Genomic DNA, 19176 nt, shown 5'->3' with positions numbered 1-19176 from the left:
GCTTCTTTAATACATTGTATGAGAGGTCAGGAGTTTTTTATATTACTTATTTCACAAAAATGAGGACAATAAAAATTATATACTCTAAGGATGACAGTGTACTTGTACATGAAAACATTATTGGGATTATTGTTAAGCTACCAATCTATTTTATGTTATTGGGATAATTATTAAGCTACTATGGTAGAAAACTATAATACATATTATACATATATTTATCCGATTTTTTTACTCCGAATTTTTTAGTCTAGTCTGATGTATTGGCGATATCTTTACATGAAGTATTTTTGCCAATCCGTATAATTTATCTGATTCTTTCGTTCAACTTTTTAAAATAAAAATAAATTTTTATCGATTTTAAGATAAACCGATTTATTGAAAGTCCCCGACTTACCACCTATGCTCTGAACTCTCATCTCTCACTCTACGCGTTTCTCTTACATTTCAAACTGGAACTTACTTTATTGTTTTCCCTCTCAAAATCCTCTCTCTTTCTCTCAGCCACATCTTTAAAGAGCCGTGGGCCACAAACAGATGACCATATCTAAAACCCAGGACATCTGGAAAATATCTTGAAGGGAAAAAAATTGTCAGAAAAGGGGAAGAAAATAACGACGTGGAAGTATATTTTCACTGCAACAAACCAACCGGGACTCAAGTCGAAGAACCCACAAAACCCATTTGGCGCCATGGATTTTTCATTCAATAAATAATAGTTCTTCCCAAAAATGGCATTCTCTGCCACCCCATCTCCTCTTCATCACCACATTGAGTTATTCATTAAGGTAAGCAATCCAAATACTCATATTCTCACCGGAAAATGGAAATCTCATTCTTTATCTCTGTCTAAGTCTACTGTAACTGTTCATGACCATGAAAACATTCCAAACAAGCCAAATAACAAGCAAAAAGTTGATAGTTTTGGATTCAGCTCTCAGGAGCTTGAAACCATACCAGAAAAGCGAAAAACCCAGTTAAAAATGGATGGGTTTTTCCGGGAACTAGGCTTACTTTCCATTGATGGGCATGAAATAACTCCTAGAAAGGCACAAAACCAGCAGGACAATGGTGGGTCTAGTTACAATTCAACTGATATTGGAAGTGTTCTTTCAAGAAAGGTTGGAAATGGGGTTTTGGTGGATTCTCTGTTCATGGTTCAATCCATAAATTTGAGGAGTTTTGATGAATGCCAGGAATGTCTCATTTCAGCTCTGCGAATTTGTCGTAGATTTGATGCTCTAGCTGAAGGCCTGCAATTACATGCTCGTATAATTGTCACTGGAATTGAACTTGATGCTTTCTTAGGAACCCAATTGTTAGAATTCTACTGCAAATGCTGCACAATTGTAGAAGCACTTAAGCTATTTGATATACTACCAGAAAGAAATGTTTTTACCTGGACTTCCATTATAGGATTGTACTGTGCCAATGGAGATTATGAAGAAACTTTGGGATTGTTTTATGAGATGTTAGAAGAAGGTATAAGACCAGATAATTTCATTTTCCCAAAGGTTTTTAAGGCCTGTGCAAAACTCAAGGATTACAAAAGAGGCAAGGAAATTTACCATTACATGCTGGATATTGGGTTCGAGGGGAACCAATTTGTGCATAAATCTGCCATTGATATGTTCGTTAGCTGTGGTAGAATGGATATAGCCAATAAAATATTTGAAAAGCTGCAGTTCAAGGATGTTGTTTCATGGAACATGATGATTTCTGGGTATGCGTCAAAAGGAGATTTTCAGAAAGCTTCAGAGTTTTTTGAGAATATGCAGATTGCAGGAGTGAAGCCGGACCATGTCACCTGGAATTCAATGATTTCTGGTTATGCACAGCATGGGGATTGTGAAAAAGCCTCTGAATATTTTCTTAAGATGCAACGCTTAAAAGATATTAGGCCAAATGTGGTTTCCTGGACGGCTTTAATAGCAGGAAATGAGCAGAGTGGGCTTTATTCTCAAGCTCTCGGAATCTTCAGGGCTATGCTTGGAGAGGGCGAGAAGCCCAACTCAATTACTATAGCTTCAATTCTTTCGGCCTGTACAAGTTTGTCTCTTCTCCACCATGGCAAAGAAATCCATGCCTACTGTATAAAGACTGATGGGTTGGTATCTGATTTGCTTGTTAGCAATACTTTGGTGGATTTCTATTCAAAAAGTCGAGACATAGAGATTGCTCGCCATAATTTTGATAAAATCAAGAAAAAGGACATAGTCTCATGGAATGCCATGATATCAGGGTATGCACAGAGTGGGAACAAAGAGGAAGCCAGTAAATTGCTTCGAGAAATGCAGTTGCATGGTGTGGAACCTGATGTGGTCACATGGAACGGACTAATTACAGGTTTTACCCAGAAAGGCGACGGGGCAACAGCTCTTGAGTTTTTCTACGAGATGGGCAAAACTGGAAACCAACCCAACTCCATCACTATATCAGGAGCTCTAGCAGGATGTGCCCAAGTGAAGAATTTGAAAGTCGGGAAAGAAATCCATTGCTATGTTACCAGAAATGAGATCGAAATGTCAACTGGTGTGGGAAGTGCACTTATAGCAATGTATTCCGGGTGCGAGAAACTAAGAAATGCTTGCCTTGTGTTCTCTGAGCTATCATATAGAGATGTTGTGATATGGAATGCCATTATAGCTGCTAGCACCCAAAATTCACAGGGGGTTAGCGCCTTAGAGCTGCTTCGAGATATGCAGCTTTGGTCTGTGGAACCCAATACAGTTACCGTGGTTAGCGCTCTCCCGGCTTGTTCAAGACTAGCAGCTTTGAGACAGGGGAAAGAGATGCACCAGTACATAGTTAGGCATGGATTTACGGACTCTAGCTTTTGTTGGAATGCTCTCATAGATATGTATTCAAGATGTGGGTCAATAAAGAAAGCAAGGAGGATCTTTGATATTATGCCTCAAAGAGACTTGGTTTCTTGGAATGCCATGATAGCTGGCTATGGCATGCATGGGTTTGGCATGGATGCTGTTAACCTCTTTCACCATTTTAGGGTTTTAGGACTTTGCCCAAACCACTGCACATTCACTAATTTGCTTTCAGCTTGTAGCCATGCTGGTTTAATTGATGAGGGTCGCCAGTTTTTTGATATGATGAGATTGGATTATGCCATTGAACCCGCTGTAGAGCAATATGCTTGCATGGTTGATCTCTTAGCACGCTCAGGTCAATTTGAGGAGACAATGGAATTCATATCTAGAATGCCCATGGAGCCCAATGCTGCAGTTTGGGGATCTGTTTTGGGGGCTTGCAGAATCCATGGAAACCCCGAGCTTGCCGAAAAAGCAGCTGATTATCTCTTTGAGCTTGAGCCTGAAAATTCAGGGAATTATATACTTTTGGCTAATATATACTCAGCAGCTGGTCTATGGGAAAATGCAGCAAAGATAAGGCGTTTAATGATGGAAAGAGGAGTGAAGAAGCCCCCTGGTTGTAGTTGGATAGAGGTACAGAGGAGGGTGCATTGCTTCATAGTTGGGGATTCTCACCCCATGATGGATTTGATCTCAGAGAAGATGGAAAGTATAAATTTGAAGATTAGAAAGATGGGTTATGTTCCAGACACAAGATTTGTGTTGCAAGATGTGGGGGAAGATGAGAAAGAGTACAGTCTTTGCTGTCATAGTGAGAAGATGGCTATTGCCTTTGGGCTAATCAGCACTTCTTGTGGAACCCCACTAAGAATTATAAAGAATTTGAGGGTTTGTGGTGACTGCCACTCTGCAACTAAGTTTATATCCAAGGCAGAAGGGAGAGAGATCATAATGAGGGACAGCTATAGATTCCATCATTTTGTTGATGGGGCCTGTTCTTGTGGGGATTATTGGTGAAATGGGTAGGTAATCGTTTGAGCAATTTGGTTTCCAAGGAGAAGTTGCTCGTGTATCATAGAAGAGGAAGGTTTCAAGAAAAGGGAACAAAATATTTGTTATTCTCAAGCATGCTTTTGTCTCTCTTTTTTTGTAGTCCAACAGTTTGCAATTTATACTGGCACTAACAATTAGTGTACGAATGAACATCCTGCTACTATAGTTAATCTGACAATCAGATATTTGTTTTTCTTATAGAAATGATTCAGACAATTGTTTCTTGTTAGTCCTTCTGCTACTCTTTTTCTTATATCTGTCACATAGTTTCCATGAGCTCAACAGCGGGTATCCTCTACCAGGGATTTTAGTATGTGAAATGCTACAAAAAGAGTGATTGATGAATCAAAATGGTGTTTGTTGTATGAACAGCTGTGAGTACTCGGGCCTATACAATTAACATAGCCATGCTGTCACTTGTCATATTGACCTCTTGAAGTTGCTGCCTAGACATGGTTTGAGTTCAAAACTTATTAAGGGTACCAGTCTTGTGGAGTTTCAGCATCTCTGCAGTGTTGTAGTTCTGCATGCTCAGAAATACCATATCGCCTGATTCTTCTATCTAAAAGGTCCAAGTTGTTGTTTAAGTAAGATCCAAATTGTACTGTTGTTATATTTGTTATAACCTCTCTCTCTCTCTCTCTCTCTCTCTCTCTCTCTCATGACCACTTTTCTAGAGTTCCAGCGTCTCTGCAATATTGTAGTTCTGCATGCTCAAAAATACCGTATCTCCTGATTCTTCTATCTAAAAGAACCGAGTTGGTGTTTAAGTAAGATCCAAATTGTAGTGCTATTATAGTTGTTCTAACCTCTCTCTCTCACATGGCTAATTTAGTCAATGTCATTTCTTGAAAGCTTTCTCAGTTATCATTCGTATGTGAATTATACACATACGTCTTTTGCTTTCGTTCGTTTCAATATTCTTAGTATGTCCATTCACTTCTACTCATTAAGCTTTTCAATCTTACACTCGAGTTTTAAAAATGAAAGCATTTAAATGCCAACAATGTTCTTTGTATGAACAGGTTGTATTTCTAGCTAATTGTAGCTAAACACAAGTCGCTCCATTTTTTCCCTTCAGATACCTAGGTAGAATGCTTAGCCTTCATGTTATTGAGTATCAATAGATTTTACCTGAAGTTAATTTAGAAAATAGAAAGTCATACACATTTGAAAATTTTCTTGGATAAATTTGAGCTTTTCTTCTCCGGTTAAATATTATTTATACATATCTAGTATTTATGATTATCATTTTCTTTAGTGCCTGTACGATTAGCAATATGCCTTTGAAGCATTTACAATCAATGAAACATATGAATTTCTATTGAAAATTTTCTATTATGGAATCAGAGGATTTGGAGATCCTTAAGACTCTTCAAGAATGTTTCCCCTATAGGAGAATGAGTCTTAACAAATACAGCAGGATATCCAATGGGAGCTTCAACCCAAGCTTCCATTCCTTTGTGGGTATGATTTGAATGACAAAATCGATTGCCATATAATTTCCCTGTCCATATGTTTTGCCACAAGGATCCCTGTGATACAGGAAAATATGCCTTAACTTTCTTCTTCCCTTTATCTAGGACAGGAACAACTAATATTTCGGAACCGACCAGGAATTGCTGGTAAGTGAGTCTATGCACATTCTGATCATCTGGATAGTGTATAAATAGATGCCTTGTCACAGGCAGGCCATTCTGAGCAGCTTCCTGTTATATAGGTTCTAACTGTCAGTGCAAGACAAGGTAATTGAAAGCCAAATTTTAATGGTGACAAATATGAGAGATTGAGAATGTACCCACATACGCACCAAAGTAATGAGATGATAAATCAGAAGAAATATGTTTTTTGCTTACCTTCACAAGTTGGATTCGGTAGAACTTCCAAGCCTTATATACCTTTGCAAAGCGAGCAAAGTGCGTAAAGGTCCTCCTATTTGAGTAGAACTGGGTGTTGAATGATGGATTGTTTCCCTTAAGAGTCACAACAAATCTAGAGTAAGTGCTTATATAACAGGGATCTTGTCAGACTGAGATGGATAATTGCCATGCATAAAAAGGAGATAATGTATAAAAGATTAAGATAACAATGATGCATCATACTAAGAGTATAATGATTGACTGGAAAGACATGGACAATTACCAGAGAAACAATTTAAAGAACTCAAGCAAACTTGGAATTAGGAGGCAGGGACAAACACACTCCTCAAACCATCTTAAAGATGGCAAGAAAAAATATGTTTATTATGAGGAAATCTAACTTACTTCATGGGTCCTGAAAATTGTGGTGAATGCATTTAGCTCCATCCAACGTAATAGCAATTCCTCGCTTCTCTGGTACTTAATCAAAGGAAAATTAACTGCACAGTATCCCCCAATGTCACTATGGTTTAGTGAATAACCGGATAGTCCACTACTGAGCAGACCCACCACTGCACTCTTTATTCCATCATTTCTTTGCCAGCTTACCATTTGATCACCCTCCCAAAACAAAGAAGCCCACTTGGGGCTTCCTCTATAACCAGCCCTCACAAAGAACACCAAGCTTTCTTCCGAATCTTCTCTTTGCTTCGCTTGATTCATTGATTTCCACTCATCAACAAACTCCCTATTTATTTCAGCCCACAGTTCAGGGTATCTGTTATGAGCTGAAATTGGGTCCTCACCTGATCAAAGGACAAAGTTACACAATAAGTATTTACTTATTAAGACCGATGGTAAATTTTCTAAAAATTTTGTTTATAAGGAACTGCCACACTGGTTTAGTTATCCTCAAAGAAACAAATATATAGAATAGAAAAAGGACCTCATATAGGCTTATTTTTTAGCATATAATTCCCTGCCAAATAACTTTTATAAGAGATGAATGGGAGGTAGAATCCAATTCCTACAGCATAGTAACTTTATAAGGAATACGAATAAAGCATGAAATTAATATGGTCAGCTCCATAAGTCCTGTAGTGTAGTAATATTACACACACACACACACAGTTTTAGATATACTAGATATAGAAATAGATAGATGCATAAATCGATTGATAGATAGATAAATAAATAACAAAGAAATTACATTTTTCAGCTTAAACCTGAATAGAGGCATGCATCCAGTGGTAGACCTTCACCAAAATCTGCCATCCAACCACTTATCCCACCATCCACCATCTCTTGCAAGATCTGCTTGAACCACCTTCGTGATTTAGGATTAGTAAAATCCAGCATACCAACATCAAAAGCAGTGTTTGGGACCATGTAAGGTGAACCAAATTTGTCTTTCACGAAGAGGTCTAGCTTCTTTGCTTCCTCAAATAGGTGCTTCTTCTTGTTGGGCTTCTCATCAACCTCCAAACCACGGAAACTTGTTTAAGAAAATTGAATGATAATATGAAATATTGTAAGGGAAAGCACACCATGATCCAATGGACTATGGTACATGGCACCCCAAGCATTAACAGCATTCATACCCATTGATGGTTTGATTGGCGCATGCTATCCACCATCAATTTTCATTGATGGTGGTTGATTAGCTGCACCAAGGTGAATGTTCTTGTGGACCCCAATCCAATGGCCTTAGACTACATGTACCATAGTCCAACAGAGTATGAAATAATTACAGATATATTAAGAGTCAAGAGACCATAATGCTTCCATAGAGGGGGTTTCCATGGATGGAAAAGAAAAAGAAGGAGAAGATACCGGAGCAAGACAAGGATTGCAATAACCCATGGTTCTAATGTCATGAGAACGAAGATCCTTCACTAATTCTGACCAGCCTGCATAGTGATTCGTGTCCACCTCCCAGTTCCACCACAGTTGTGAACCAATTATTGTTTTTCTTTGTCCAACCCAATCCTGTTGAGTGACCACCATGAATATCATGGAAAAGCCAAGAGAAATGGATGTTTTTTATAGAGAAAGTAGCACAGTCAAATGCGCTGTGATACAAGGTACTCCAATGTTTTATACAAGAAAGTACACCATAGCTGAATAGACTTTGGTATCAGGCACTCCCACGCTACGTCTGCTGCATATTCCCATTAATGGATCATTGGAGATCAACTAGAGTGGGACCAACAAGGATATTCACATAGGTATAGTTAATCTCCAATCATCCTTTATCAATAACGAACAGTGGATGTAGCTCAAATACTACATACCACAGTCCATCAAACTAGGCGCTACTTTTCCTTTTCATAAAGGTATCTGCCATGCTGTGAAGTTTGTTACGTCCATCAAGATTTTTGGAGCGTCAGATTTCTTGGGTCGATAATCTAGAAAAATGGAAAGGTTGAGGAAGATGTTGCACATAGAATTAGAGTTGGGTGGCAAAGTAGACATGTAGAACTGGAGTTTTATGTGATCGCCGCATACCAATAAAGTTGAAGTGGAAGTCCTATAGGACAGCTGTGAGACCAGCTTTGCTTTATATGAGACAAAATATTGGGCGGTCAAGAAACAATATACCCATAAGATGAGTATAGCTGAGATGAGGATGTTGAGATAGATGAGTGGCAAGATAATAAGAGATAGGATTCGATATGAATACATTCGGGAGAACTTAAGTGTGACTCCAATAGGCAATAAGAAGAGAAAAACTAGAGCAAACTTAGTGGGTTGGCCATGGGCAGCGCAGACCCAGTACGACACCCGGTAGGAGGTGCGAGTTGGTTCAAGTGGAAGGCTAAAAAAGGGCACCCTTGATAGAGCAGAATGACAGACTAGGATTCATGCAGCCAACCCCAAATAATTATATAAAAGCTTTGATGACGATGATTATGATTATGAGATCATTCTTGGTGGGATTATTTTTCATCATTTTTCAAGAGTAATGCAAGTGCAAAGCGTGTCTTTCATTTGGACTAAAGTGTGTATTGTGTTAAAATCAGCTCTAGTCGAGCAATAAATGCAAACCAGTTCAACCAAATACCTATGTTGTTTATTGCACTTTCACTACAAATAAAAAATTAGGAATTGTATATTATAAGATCATTCACTTTGGTACAAGGAGTCACAATCACTCTTAGTCATCGGATGTGAAGTCTGACAGATTGGAGTATGTTACAACATTTGAGAAATTTTATTTTGGACTTTGTGCCTAGTCAATAGCACATCCTCAACGACTCAATTTCACATCTAACGGTCAATAACCATTGTATTCTCTTTGTACCAAGAGTGAAAAGTCTCAATGTATACATTTCTAAAAAATTATCCCACTTGAAAATGACTAGCAATAGAGTATGGGGTTTAAATTTTTATCGGGTATTCTTATTGGAAGTTACCAAGCTTCACATTGTGAGATCTATGCCTGTAATCCTTTTGATAAATGATGTAAGACTTTTGACTAAAAACTTTATGCTAGGATTTTTCTGGAATTAATATTGTAAACTTGTGCTAGAATTACTTGGCAACTCTGGGTGCTTTGATATATGGACATAGTGCTTGTGGGTTGTCACCTGTAACCAAAATGCAGAAATGGGAGTGTCATATTGTTGCAAGAGGTCCCAAACTCGACGAACAGCTCCTGTTCCTCCTTGCATCCCCACAATGGCGCCAGAGATTATCCAATCTGGAAGTTCAGGAAGTCTCCCTATTGTTTCTGTATATTGTTCAATCAGCTCAGCTGGTGAGTTCCCATGCAATATCCTTCCTCGGGCTGAGGGACCATATACCTGTGTCATGTTAAATGGTTAGAGAAAGGGGGATCTCTCTCTCTCTCTCTCTCTCTCACACACACACACACACACACACACGCGTACCAACACACCAGAGGTGATAGGTGAGAGAATGATTTTGAGAGGATCACCTAGAAATCAGTTAAATGATAACAAGGTGGCCAACATTTCAACTACCCAGAAAGTGGCCAAAGAGATCTTTGATATTGCTTTTAAGTGTTTGAATTGAATAACTATACCTGAAGCTGAACTCTGTCTCGCTTCCTCAGATCGAAGACTGAATAATTGTAGCCTTCGAGGTAGAGAGATCTCATCTTAGATGTCATGTAGAATGGGGAAGGTGCATAAGTGGTACTCCAGTTGCCTCCAGATCTAAATCATCACAACAGAAAGAAATGAAAAAATGGAGAGAGAGAGAGAGAGAGAGAGAGAGAGAGAGAGAGAGAGAGAGAGAGTCATGCTGCTAGATTAGTAAACTAAAGTAGAAAACAGACAAGTTTGAAGCTTTTGCATGCTCAACAGATACAAAAAAATACCTGTAGCTAACCAAATTAGCTGCCATAGTAATAGGTTGATCTCCTCTGCCAAGACCTTGTTCTTGCACAAGTATGGGAACCCTTTTGCCCTTAAACTCCATATGGCTGAATTGCTCTCCAAAACCATAAAACCTCTCATCACCTTCACTAGAATAAGTTATAATTACTCTGTTCAACTCTCTATCTCCAACTTTGTCTCTCTTCTTCTTCTTCGAAGCAATGGTAATGTATCCTCGGTCCCGAGAAAGACGAAGGAGATGTTGTCCAAACTTCCATTGAACCTTCTGGAGGCTTTTAGAAGTTTCTGGATGTGTCGGTGAATAGGCCTTTTTAATCTCGACACAAAATTCTAACTGGTGACCGGTTTTTTGAGCAAAGAGAAGCCAATACCTTGCACCAATTGACAAACCAAAAACCCTATTTTTGCAAAAGATTGTGAATGCTGAATCTCTATCATTAGCTATATAGAATGGGCCTCTGTTTTTGGATCCTTTAGTAAATTCCTGCAACTGTTTTTCTGCCTCCTCCTCTCTACTGTAAACACAGCCTGTAATGGCCAAAATAGGGAATTGGGTCTCCTGTAAAAGCCCAGAAAACCATGGTTTTGAACCTACATTTTGAGACCCAAATTGGGTTTCATCCACTAGAACCTCTCTAATGGCTTCATGACTTTTAATCAATCTGATATCCTCCAATGTCTGATGGTTACAATATTTGGTATTGTTATCATGGATGGCAAAAGATCCCCTGCTTTCTGTTACATTTGTATCAGAGGAAGCTGAGGAGATGAAGCCTTGGCCTGGTATGGTGGACCAGAGGCTTCTTGGGGGATCAGATTGGTGAGAGATAGAGAGAGAAACACCATTTTCAGAACTGTAGCAAAGAAGGAAATTGGACCCGATGTGATAGGACTGGTTTTGGGGGAGATGGGGATTGCAGAAAAGCTTTGCTTTCGTGAATTTCAGGGAATTGGGGTCTTGTGGAAATGGGTTATTCAAGCGTCTGTGATGTTTCTTCTCGACTTTGAAGATTGCCATTGTTGGATTGGTGCCCAATCAGAGAGAGATGTATAGCTCTTAAACCAGAGAGACTAAATAGAGAGAGAATTGAGGGATACAAGTCTCTGTTAAATAGTTACCCATAAATGAATATTACACTTTAAATGCAGAGAGAGAGCAAAGAATCAAGAGAGAAAGAGAGAGGAACCAGAAAGAATGAGAATCAAGGGAAAAGTCTATGTTCAAGAATTAGAGAGGAACCTGAGGGAGAACAGAGAATCAAGGGACTAGGCCTATGTTCAAGAATGAGAGAGAGAGAGAGAGAGTCAACGGATACAAATCTCTGTTCAGACGGAGAAAGAGTCTTTGTTCAAAGAAGAGAGAGAGAGAGATACAAATCTCAGTTCAAGAGTTTACCAACACAAAAAGTATACGTTAAGCAAAGAGTGCAAGTGAAATGAATAAAAAGTCATGAAGAGAGACAAGCCTGGATACACGGCTACGTTCATTTGGGGGATGCACAGAAGCCCGGAAACACGTCCACATTCATTTCATTGCGAGAATCATGAGTCTTTTGGGCTTATATAGCAAGACAATCAGAGAGAGAGAGGAGAGAGAGAGAGGAGAGAGAGAGAGAGAGAGAGGTTCAATTTTTCGATGAGAGAGAGAGAGGTCATGGTAACGAGAGGAGACAGAGAGAGACAGCTCATAGGAAATAGAAAAAGGAGCTTGTAAGAAGGGTAGGGAACAGGGGATATACTCGACTGCAGTTGTCTGTCGTATTAAAGGGAAAAGTTTATACCATGCCTAGGCTCTAAACAATCAAATTAGAGCTTCCCTCATAAATTTTATTAGAAATTAGAGTTTTTTTCATAAATTTTATTAGAAGAGGTTGTTTTGTTGTCCAAATATCTTCAAATTGATCATCTTAACATCAAGATGCATAGACTTGAGAAAAACATGATTTCAAGTTTTGAAAATAGTACATCTTGTAATGTATTTTTGGACCGTCAATTTTTAAGTTATTCAAGGTGTTTTAGATATGCTTGATCTACACTATGTTCGAAACTTTAAATTATATAATTAAAGATAAAAATATATTTTAAAGCTAGTCAAATATTTCCAGAATTGAAATCACAATTTTTGACACTATTTGGTAATGGGCTCTCATTTGATTGTTTAGAGCAATGGTTTAAAAAACAGATCGGTGACCGGGATCGGGCACCCAAAAAACCGATCCGGATCAACGAATCGACGATCCGGCTCGGGAATTGGGTGAATCGGTCGGAATAAAGCTTAAAAAAAATCCGAAAAAATTATTAAAATTCATTATAAATATTGTTTTTTAGGAATTCAATAAGAAATGAGGGTACTACATTAAGAATTTTCATGTTTTTGAATGAATATGCGAATATTGATATGTTCTTTCCCTGCATGAACTGCCATTCAGCATTTAATTTACATCACACAAAAGGATAAACATAGAATTATCATGGAATAAGTATATCAACATACATAGACTACAATAAAGCATAAAATTAGTAACATATGATCTAAAAATAAAATGATAGACGACGTTATTGTTCTTCTTGGTCACGCTGGTGCCATTGATTGAATTCGTTTAACAATTCATTGATTCGATCTAAAAACGAATCATCGATATTAGCAGACGTCTGACTATTCCCAAATCCCTGAGTGTTAGTGTTTTATTGTGTTCCCAATCCAAAATCCTCGAAGCTTGTCCATCCTTCATGCTCACCTGCACTGTCGTGCTCATCCCTACACTATTGCTGTTGGGACTCGATATGTGAATAATATGGCTGGGATAGGGTGGCCTCAGAATCATTATCTCTTTCATTTTCTCTTTGAATAATATGGATTAAAAAAAAAAATAACAAATTTTCAAAAAAATCGATAATGGATTAAAAAAAAAAAATCACAAATTTTCAAAAAATTCTACAAAAAAAAATTCGATCATGGATTAAAAAAAAAAAATCACAAATTTTCAAAAAATTCAATCATGGATTACAAAAAATTCGATCATGGATTACAAAAAATTCGATCATGGATTACAAAAAAAAAAAAAACATAAAAAAACATAAAATTCCATTGTGGATTACAAAAAAAGAAAAAAACAATTCGATCATGGATTACAAAAAATTCAATCATGGATTACAAAAAATTCTATCATGGGTTACAAAAAAAACAAAAAATTTGATCATGGATTACAAGAAAAAAAAACAAACATTTCGATCATGGATTACAAAAAATTCGATCATGGATTACAAAAAATTCTATCATGGATTACAAAATATTCGATCATGGATTACATAAAATTCGATCATGGATTACATAAAATTCGATCATGGATTACAAAAAAAACAAACAAAAAAAAACAAAAAATTTGATCGTGGATTACAAAAAAAGAAAAAAACAATTCGATCATGGATTACAAAAAATTCAATTATGGATTATAAAAAACTCTATCATGGGTTACAAAAAATTCGATCATGGATTACAAAAAAAAAAACAAACATTTCGATCATGGATTACAAAAAAAGAACAAACATTTCGATCATGGATTACAAAACATTCGATCATGGATTACAAAAAATTCTATCATGGGTTACAAAAAAAAAAAAAAAACAAAAAATTCGATCATGGATTACAAAAAATTCTATCATGGGTTACAAAAAAAAAAAAAAAACAAAAAATTCGATCATGGATTACAAAAAAAAAAAAAAACAATTCGATCATGGATTACAAAAAAATCAATCAAGTATTACAAAAAAATCTATCATGGATTACAAAAAAAAAAAAAAAAAAAAAAAAATAAAAAAAAAAAAAAAAAATAAAAAATAAAATAAAAAATAAAATAATTCCATACGGGACTCGCCGATTCTGTACAGTGAATCGGCGAGTCACTGTGCAGAATCGTCCGGTTCTCTCTAGAACCGGACGATTCCCGTTTTTTTCACCGATTCGATCCGTCCATGGCGATTCCCGAGTCGAACCGGGCGAGTTCGGTTCGACTCGGCGTTTTTTTAAACACTGGTTTAGAGCATCGGCTCTATACGAACCGTAGCCGTAATTAAACGATAAAAGGACATTGAATCTTCTTCCTTGGATTCTTATTGCAACTGGCTGTTATCAACGGCATCGGGTTTCTATGTGGCCGAGCCCAAACGCGGGTCTCTTAATAAATTTATTTTCGAAATGGATTTTAAGACTTAATTTTTAAGGACGTGTAATTTTTAACATAGAGATCCTGAATATGAAAAAATAAATAAATATTAAAAAATAAAAATAATAATTATAATAAAAAACATTTGAATCGTTAGTTAAAATAAATAAATTTTAAAAAATAAAAATAAACATTATAATAAAAAATATTTGGACCGTTAGTTTCTATGGTGTTTCAGAGGGAAGACTTACTTGTATCTATCTTTAAGAGGAATGCTTTACAGTTTCTCGACCGCATATGTAGAAATATGATCCAGCTTGCATGAAATAATTTTCCCTCTCAAAATAGGAGTAAAAGGCCCAAATCCCACGTGAAGGGCATTTGCTTTTTTTTCTCTTCTCTTAAATTCTAGCAAAGTCGTTCACTCGGAAGAACAAAACACATTTGCTATTTTTTTAGGAGAGAGAGCAGGTAAAACTATAGAGAAAAGATTATATAAGGTTGCAACTTTAAAATTTAGAACTAAGAATGCACCTCAAAAATCCATCGTTAAAGATAGTTTTAATGTTGAAAAACCCTCTAATTGATCATCTCGACATCGAGAAGTATGACTATGAAAGAAAAAAGGATTTTGAGTCTCAAAAATGATGCATCTTACAACACAATATCTAGACCGTCCATTCTCAAGATTTTCATTTGTTTATAGATCTACTTGATTTTAATCATTTTTCGAGTTTAAAATTTTATAATTAGAGTTGAAAATAGATTTTAAGATAAACTTTAAAAATATTTTACATAAAAATTATGTGTTATGATAAAATTTGAATGTGCACCTTAAATGTATTGTTTAAGATTGCAACCTTATGAAACCACACCCAAAACTATAATCTCTCTCACACAAGTTCATGTGATAGAGCTTGTTATAGACTCAAACCTTCGAAGTGCTGTTGTCAGATTTGTTTCGTTTCGGCCGATTTTGGATTTTAGGCGTAGACCGAAGTGAAACAAAGTTTGATGTTGCCACTTCGGGCTGCTTCAGTTAGCTTCGATCAGTTTCTGTCAAAGCAAAAAAATATTTATATAAAAATATGTTTTCTTTATTTTAATTTTTAATTTTTATTTATTATATTTTTATATATAAATTAATTTATTTCTATTAATTTTTTTTTAAAAAAAAGTCCAAAATCTTCCTCAAATTGGTAAAATCAACAAATTGCGTCGCTTTTATCACCAAACCGAAAAAAACATTGCTTACCAGAGAAGTAGAGGTTGAAATGACTAAAGGTCTTTGTATGATAATGAAGATTTTCTAGTTGTTGGTACTTGTGAAATTAGTATTACCATAAGCTCCTCTATGGATTGATTTAGAGAGAAAAAGAGGGAGATTGAACAAAGTGGTTAAGCTTCCCTATGGATTCATTTAGAAAGAGAGAGAGAGAGAGGAGTCATTACTTGGAAAGAAAGAGAGAGCATCATATTCTTGTCAAAAAAAAAAAAAGAAAAAAAGAAAAAAAAAGAGTGATCTATGTAGAGACCCTAAAATTTTAGATAAAATACAAAATGATCCTATAAACTCACTTTTTTCAAAATTTTCCCTCGATCAATTAAATTTTGGATTGACCGATGGGCAATTTTGAAAAAAATAAAACAAGATGATTTGACTGACCTTCTTTATAATTTCTACCTATAAGTAGAGTATTTCGTATTTTACCACAAATTTTAGAATCGGTATGTAAATCACTCAAAAAAAAAAAAAAAAAAAAAAAAAAAAAAAAGAAAGAAAAGAGCATCACATCACATGAGGGGATGAAAAAGCTTTTGTAAATAGAGAGAGATAGACATTGGCTTCCGTCGTCATCTTTCGTCCCTTTCTAGGAAAAGTCTCTTATAAATTGAGCCTTACACCAAAAGAAAGTATCGAAATACGTGAAAATTGATCCATTTGCACTCTCTTTATCTCTCTCTTTGTTTTTGATGAAAACTCACTTGCTTTATATTTTTAAATCAGTCAACAATACAACATAATCTGTCGAAACAAACTACTAACAAAACTACAGAATGAAAAGCAAAAAACAAAACAAAGAAGAACTACAACACCATCTCTTCAAACTTTTCAACAATCAGATTATTTACCGTCGCCCCCAGCTTTGCAAGGCCATTTGCCTCCATAACATTCTTCTTCCACACTTTATTCAATAGAACCTTCCATGCAACTTTATCGTAAGCTTTTTCTAGATCAATTTTAGATTCATCTTTCATGGTATTCAATAGAACCTTCCATTCAACCTTATCGTATGCCTTTTCTAGATCAAATTTACACACAATCTTAACTTCTTTTCTAACCATATGAGAACTAATGACTTCCTGAACTCACAATATACTATCAGTAATTTGTCTATTACATATGAAAGTTTATTGTGGTCCTTTAATGACCAGCAGCACTGATTTTAGTGTTCTAGCTAAACATTTCACAAGGATCTTATATAGGGTAGTCAATAAACTAATAGGTCTAACATCAGGTAAAGTTTCAATCATGCCTTTCTTAAGGATCAAGGCAATAAAAGTAAAATTTAGACTAATATTGAGAAAACTATTATGATAGAATTCGACCACCATATTTAAAACTTAAGTTTTAACCAAATCCCAATATTGCTGAAAGAAGTCCAATGGAAAACATCTCGCTCTGGTGCCCTATCCCTAGCCAAGCTAAACACAATTTCTTTTATTTCAATTTCAGAGAATGGTCTCTCAATCCACTCACTTTTATCAATCAAGAGTTTATGAAAAGGCACATTACAAATGTTTGTAATAGGTGTATAACCTGTAGTGAAAGCCCCTTAGAAATGCTTAATGGCATCTTATAGTCCTTTCTCATCACCTTCTACTACCACTTCAACTTTAAGACCTTGCAAACTATCAACACGTTTCCTAGCATTTGTTGTTGTTTGGAAAAAATATGTATTCAAATCACCTTCTTTTAGCCACCTAACTCTTGATCTTTGCCTCCAGTATATTTTTTCTGCTTTTAAATAATCATATAGTTGTCTATTCAACTCATTTCTTAATGTAACATTTTCCATCTCAATAACTTCTTATTCCCATTCTTTCATGTCTAATCCTTGATTTTTTGACATGATTTTCTCAACATTTCGTTTATAGTTAATTACATTTCTTTTTCTCCATTCCACTAGCTCCTTTTTTTACTCTTTGAATCTTTTTTGTAGCTACATAACCAGACCATCCATGTATAACATTCTTCTTCCACACTTAAGAAATATGATCATTCATCGACTTTTCCGTATAACATTCTTCTTCCACTTTAGAAATCTGATCATTCATCGATTTTTCTTTAGTCCATGCCATCTCAAATTTAAAATATCCCTCACCTATCCTTTTTTTATTCACTTTCCCATAGTAATGGAACATGATCAAAATAGCATTTTGGCAAAGCTCTAATAGATCCCATAGGGAATAGATCAGCCCGCCCTGGATTTACAAGAAATCTATCTAACCTTGTCAAAATATGATTAGCAACACAACCATTAGACAACATAAATCTAGCACCACTTGCAGGTAATTCTAGCAAAGCAAAACTAGAAATAAAATCTGAAAATGCTCTCATACAAGAAGTGATATGATGATTTACACTAGATTCAATAGGTCATCTGATAATTGGTAGGGATTCCATTAGAGGGTATTCCTATTTCCCAAGCTTCCTTTCAGAATTTTCATCATCCACATCAATCTTAATAACTTGCTTTTCCAGCCAATCGCTGTCGTCTGAGCTTTTTGGCGGTCTTGGTTTAAATCACACTGCTGCCATGTGATATGACAATACCCTTTTCATCTCTTCAATATGCTTTGCTACTTTCAATCTCACAAATTTCTGCTCAGAACCATCGTCTTCCTCTTTCCATATAAACCACCCTTCCAGTCCATTCCTATCATCACATTGTACAGTCCATTGATTACTTTCATTCCCATCAGCCACCATGGTCATCTTCTCAAAGCCATTGCAATGGTTATCTTCCACCACCGGCATGGATTTATCTGAACTCATCTGATGGTGAGATTCAAAGTTTCTATCTTGCCCCTTTGCTTGCCATATCATCTTACCGCTCAAACCTCTTTTTTTGAATTTGATTTTAAGATGGTTCTCTCTTTTGCCCCCACGTGTCCCAATTCTGTTGTGATCCCCTGTAATTCTGCGTCGTCTTCTCCACAAGCTCCTCCTTACCCTCTAATGTTGTTTATTTTTTCCTCTATCATACACATCCATAGTCTTTTTATTTTTGCGATTTACAATATTCCATTCACCCATTCATACCTTTTTCACTCTGAATGGACCCATTGATTCCTGAATTAAGATCAAGAACCGTACCGTTTTCACAATTGATTTCCAGCAGGAACTCCATTCCTTCCACCTTAAGAAAAATATTATCAGGAATAATCACACCCTTAATGTTTTCTATCTTAATTATCATAATACCAACCTTATTCCCAATAACAGAATTCCAATGTATCTCCACAAATAATAGCAATTTGTTTAAAAACTTCAAAGTTCCAAATATGAATTGGGATTCCCTTCACAGTAATCCAACATCTTTCAGGCATTATTTTTGAAAATTTTAAATATGCAGACCAATCTTGAATAGTTAAGAGACTTCTTCGGTATCTCCAATGACTTTTCTTTAAAATATCATTCCCATTGTCTCTGTTTGAACACAGGAAAAGCACAAAACTATCTAAAAGAATTTTACAGTGAGATTTTTCAAATAGAGTCTATACCTTCCAAGCCCACCCATCAAGACCTCTGATATCTAATAATGGTGGTGAGAAGGATCCAATCAAAGAAGACTTCAGAACATGTCTTCTTGTTGAGCATATATCATCTGAAACCTTCAAGAATACT

General features: G+C 36.1%; 2 protein-coding genes across 3 annotated transcripts; one reads left to right on the top strand and one right to left on the bottom strand.

The window, feature by feature from the left end:
- The first annotated feature begins 430 nt into the window (after window positions 1-430).
- On the top strand, window positions 431-4107 carry LOC18426105 (putative pentatricopeptide repeat-containing protein At3g13770, mitochondrial). The gene has a single exon (XM_011622081.3). It carries the CDS (start codon window positions 729-731, stop codon window positions 3840-3842), a length of 3114 nt encoding a protein of 1037 aa, XP_011620383.2. The 5' UTR covers window positions 431-728; the 3' UTR covers window positions 3843-4107.
- A 1065-nt stretch (window positions 4108-5172) lies between these two features.
- On the bottom strand, window positions 5173-11848 carry LOC18426104 (uncharacterized). Of its 2 annotated transcripts, none has more exons than XR_016049475.1 (8): window positions 10083-11636; window positions 9786-9918; window positions 9328-9543; window positions 7571-7726; window positions 6948-7216; window positions 6143-6543; window positions 5735-5851; window positions 5173-5587 (listed from the first exon to the last, which is right to left on the bottom strand). XR_016049475.1 is itself a non-coding variant. In XM_020662337.2 (8 exons), the coding sequence occupies exons 1-8, from the start codon at window positions 11117-11119 to the stop codon at window positions 5225-5227; spliced, it is 2676 nt and encodes an 891-aa protein (XP_020517996.2). In that variant the 5' UTR covers window positions 11120-11848; the 3' UTR covers window positions 5173-5224. The 2 variants fall into 2 exon arrangements, 1 of the variants encoding a protein (XP_020517996.2); XM_020662337.2 differs by having other exon boundaries at window positions 6964-7216; window positions 10083-11848.
- Window positions 11849-19176: the final 7328 nt, after the last annotated feature.

Source organism: Amborella trichopoda, chromosome 1, assembly GCF_054954075.1.
Source record: "Amborella trichopoda isolate Santa Cruz 75 chromosome 1, AtrichopodaSantaCruz75HAP2 v2.0, whole genome shotgun sequence".
Classification (NCBI taxonomy): domain Eukaryota; kingdom Viridiplantae; phylum Streptophyta; class Magnoliopsida; order Amborellales; family Amborellaceae; genus Amborella; species Amborella trichopoda.
This window is presented reverse-complemented; position numbering and strand designations above follow the sequence as displayed.